At 42.5% G+C, this 3,858-nt stretch overlaps 1 protein-coding gene across 1 annotated transcript; it reads left to right on the forward strand.

The window, feature by feature from the left end:
- Nucleotides 1-292: 292 nt before the first annotated feature.
- Nucleotides 293-3,160, forward strand: LOC138885610 (uncharacterized). Its single transcript, XM_070166573.1, has 4 exons — nt 293-758; nt 1,197-1,396; nt 1,702-1,904; nt 2,950-3,160. Exons 1-4 carry the CDS (start codon nt 293-295, stop codon nt 3,158-3,160), a joined length of 1,080 nt encoding a protein of 359 aa, XP_070022674.1.
- The last annotated feature ends 698 nt before the right edge of the window (nt 3,161-3,858 follow it).

Below are 3,858 nucleotides of genomic sequence, written 5' to 3' on the forward strand. Positions count from 1 at the left end.
CAGATGCAGTAGCCTCAGATGTCGTGATCACATGTATTATTTGTGTCTATAGTAAGGATGCTTTGGTACTAGTTGATCGAGGGTCTACATATTCATATGTGTCTTCTCTATTTTCTCCTTATCTGGATGTCTCTCATGAATCCTTGGGTGTTCCTGTATATGTGTCCACACTAGTGGGTGATTTTGTTGATGTGGATTGGGTTTACCGATCATGTGTAGTGACTTTATATGGTTATGAGACTAGAGAGGATCTTTTATTGCTTGATATGACCTATTTGAGGTCATCCTCGACATGGTCTGGTTGTCTTCGTACCATGCAGTTCTTGATTTCCATGCGAAGACCGTTACCTTGGCGATGCCAGAGTTTCCTAGATTGGAGTGGAGGGGTTCATCTATAAGTAGATCTAGACGGGTTATCTCTTTCCTGAAGGCTCGACATATGTTCGAGACATGTTGTTTGGCCTACCTGGCTTATGTTCGAGATACTGCTGTGGAGACTCCCACGATTGATTCAGTACTCGTGGTGCGGGAGTTCTCCAACATATTTCCTTCCCATGTACCAGGCATGCCACCAGATCATGATATCGATTTTAGTATTGATATGGTACCAAGTACCGAACTTATCTCTATTTCACTGTACCACATAGCTCCGAAGGAGTTGAATGAACACCTTGAGGAGTTGCTTGAGAAAGGGTTTATTAGGCTGAGTGTGTCACTTTGGGGTGCACCGATATTGTTTGTGAAGAAGAAGGATGCCTGTTGAACAAAGCCACTATCAACAATAAGTACCCGTTACCACGCATTGATGATTTGTTTGATCAGTTACCGGTGCTAGAGTGTTCTCTAAGATCGACCTGAGGTCTGGGTATCATAAGTTTAGGATTCATGCATCGGATGTTCTGATGACGAATTTCCATACTAGATATGGGCACTATGAGTTTCTAGTGATGTCATTCGGCTTGACTAACGCCTTGGTGGAGTTTATGGATTTGATGAACCATGTGTATAGGCATATATTGACACATTTATCATTGTCTTCATTGATGACATATTGATATACTCACGTAGTATGGAGGAGCATGAGCAACATTTGATGATTGTGCTTCAGACCTTACTGGAAAAAAGGTTATATGCTAAGTTCTCCAAGTGCGAGTTATAGTTAGAATATGTGGCTTTCTTGGGGAATATTGTATTAGGTGGGGGTATTAAGGTAGATCCTAGGAAGATCGAGGCAGTTCAGAGTTATCCTCATCCTACCACAACGACCGAGATCAAGAGTTTCATGGGGTTAGTAGGTTATTATCGTCAGTTTGTGGAGGGCTTCTCTTCTATTGCAACTTCTTTGACTAGATTGACCCAGAAGGGTGCTGCATCCAGATGGTCTGATGATTGCAAGGCGAGTTTCTAGAAACTCAAGGCTGCATTGACTACAACACCGGTGTTAGTGTTGCCGTCCAGTTCAGGGATGTATACTATGTATTGCGATGCTTCATGCGTTACCTTGGGTTGTGTATTGATTAAGGAGGAATGAGTTATTGCATATACTTCACGTCAGCTAAATCCCCACAAGAAGAATTACCCCATGCATGATTTGGAGTTGGTCGTGATAGTTCACACTCTTAAGATTTGGAGGCATTATCTTTATGGGGTGTCATGTGAAGTCTATACCGATTACAACAATTTACACCATTATTTAAGTAGAGGGACCTTAATCTGAGGCAACAAAGGTGGCTTGAGTTACTAAAGGATTATGATATTACTATCCTCTATCATCCGGGCAAGGCGAATGTGATTGTGGATGCCTTGAGAAGAAAGACAGAGAGTATGGGTAGTTTCACATTCATTTCAGCAGAGGAGAGGTCATTGGCTTTGGACATTCAATCCATAGCTAACAAACTTGTGAGGTTTGATATTTTAGAGCCCGGTCGAGTTCTTGCATGTGTTGTTGCTCAGTCTTCTTTATTTGAGTGGATCAAGGCTCATCACTACGATGATTTACACTTGCTAGTTCTTATAAAGACGGTGCTACGGGGTGGTGCCAAAGAGGTTACTATCGGTGATGATGGTGTTCTGCGACTCTAGGGTCGCCTATGTGTTCCTAATATTGATGGCTTGAGGGGGCTGATTGGCACACAGTTTGCGATATTCTATTCATCCAAGTGCTACGAAGATGTATCATGACATGATGCATCATTACTAGTAGCGACGGATGAAGAAGGACATAATTGAGTATGTGACGAGAGGTCTAAATTGTCAGCAGGTTAAGTATGTGTACCAGAGGCTAGGTGGCTTACTTTAGCAGATGGTTATACCGGAGTGGAAGTGTAAGCGCATCACTATGGACTTTGTAGTTGGGTTGTCGCAGACATTGGGGAAATTTGATTTCGTTTGGGAGGAGAATGGGATCGATTCTTGAGAGCAATATAGAGTGAGTTGATACCCGAGTAGAGCTTAACACGACCTTTCATCCGTAGATCGATGGTCAGTCGGAGCATATAATTCAGTTCTTGGAGGATATGTTTAGAGCATGTGTGATTGATTTCAGAGGGGAATGGGATCGATTCTTATCTTTGGCCGAGTTTGCTTATAACAACAGTTATTAGTCCAACATCGAGAAGTCTATATTTAAGGCTTTATATAGTCGGCTATGTCGTTCCCGCCATCGTTTGGTTTGAGCCTGACGAGGCTAGGTTATAAGGTACTGATTTGGTAAATGATGCCTTGGATAAGATGAAGTTAATTCAGGAGCGAGTTCGTACAACTCAGTCCAGACAGAAGAGTTACATAGATTAGAAAGCGCGTGATTCGTCATTTACAGTGGGAGGCAAAGGTTCTCTTGAAAGTCTCGCCGATAAAGGGTGTCATGAGGTTCGAAAATAAGGGAAAGATGAGTCCGAGGTTCATCGGTCCATTTGAGGTGTTGAAGTGAATTGGGGAGGTTGCTTATAGGCTTGCTTTGCCTCCTAGTCCATCGGGAGTTCGTCTAGTTTTCCACGTGTCTGTGCGCCGGAAGTACCATGCCAAGAGGTCACATGTGTTAAATTACAGCACAGTTCAGCTAGATGAGAGCTTGGGTTATGAGGAGGAGCCAGTTTCCATTGTTTCCAGGAAGGTCCACCAGTTGAGGTCTAAGAAGATTTTAGTGGTAAAGGTCCAGTGAAGGGGTCAACCAGTCAAGAAGGCAACTTGGGAGACCGAGGACGACATGTAGAGTAGATATCTGCACTTATCCAGCACTCCGGATATGATTCTAGACCCGTTCGAGGATGAACATTTGTTTAAGAGGTGGAGAACGCAACGACTCGACTGGTTGTTTTGCTTTTTAGATCCTCGTTACCCTATTTAAAACTTCACAAGTGTGCATTTACTAATATATGACTTGCGGGGATGGTTGGTTTGGTTTTGGAAGGTTCGAGTTGAATTTGGAACACTTAGCTACTTAATAGTGGCCTGAGGTGGCCAAGTTTAACATGAGCCAACCATTTGAGTAAACGACCTTAGAACCAGGATTTGTGGTTCTAATAGGTTTGTATGATAATTTTGGACTTGAGCATGTGTTCGGATCGAGTTTTGGGTGATCCGGTAGCATTTCAGCGCTTAATGTTGAAAGTTTGCACCTTGAAGGTTTTAGAGTTTCTTAAATTTGGTTTGAAGTAGACTTTAGTGCTATCAATGCTTGTTTGGGATTTCAAGCCCGTAAAGAGGTTCATATGCTGATTTGTATCTTGTGCGCAAAATTTGGCATCATTCCGAGCTGTCTAAGTATGATTTGCCACCTTTAGAGGTAGTTGAAGAAGTTTGTTTGAAGTTCATGAGTTGATTAATTTCGTTTTAGGGTGCAATTCTTGGTTTCGATAT

Source organism: Nicotiana sylvestris, chromosome 2, assembly GCF_000393655.2.
Source record: "Nicotiana sylvestris chromosome 2, ASM39365v2, whole genome shotgun sequence".
Taxonomy (NCBI): domain Eukaryota; kingdom Viridiplantae; phylum Streptophyta; class Magnoliopsida; order Solanales; family Solanaceae; genus Nicotiana; species Nicotiana sylvestris.

Bases quoted from the DNA above. Each gene is read 5' to 3' on its own strand.
- LOC138885610 (XM_070166573.1), top strand. From the start codon at position 293: ATGGTCTGGTTGTCTTCGTACCATGCAGTTCTTGATTTCCATGCGAAG. The intron at 759-1,196 runs GTTGAACAAAGC...ATATTGTATTAG, and splicing joins TGTGAAGAAGAAGGATGCCT to GTGGGGGTATTAAGGTAGAT. The intron at 1,397-1,701 runs GCGAGTTTCTAG...TTATTTAAGTAG, and splicing joins GATGGTCTGATGATTGCAAG to AGGGACCTTAATCTGAGGCA.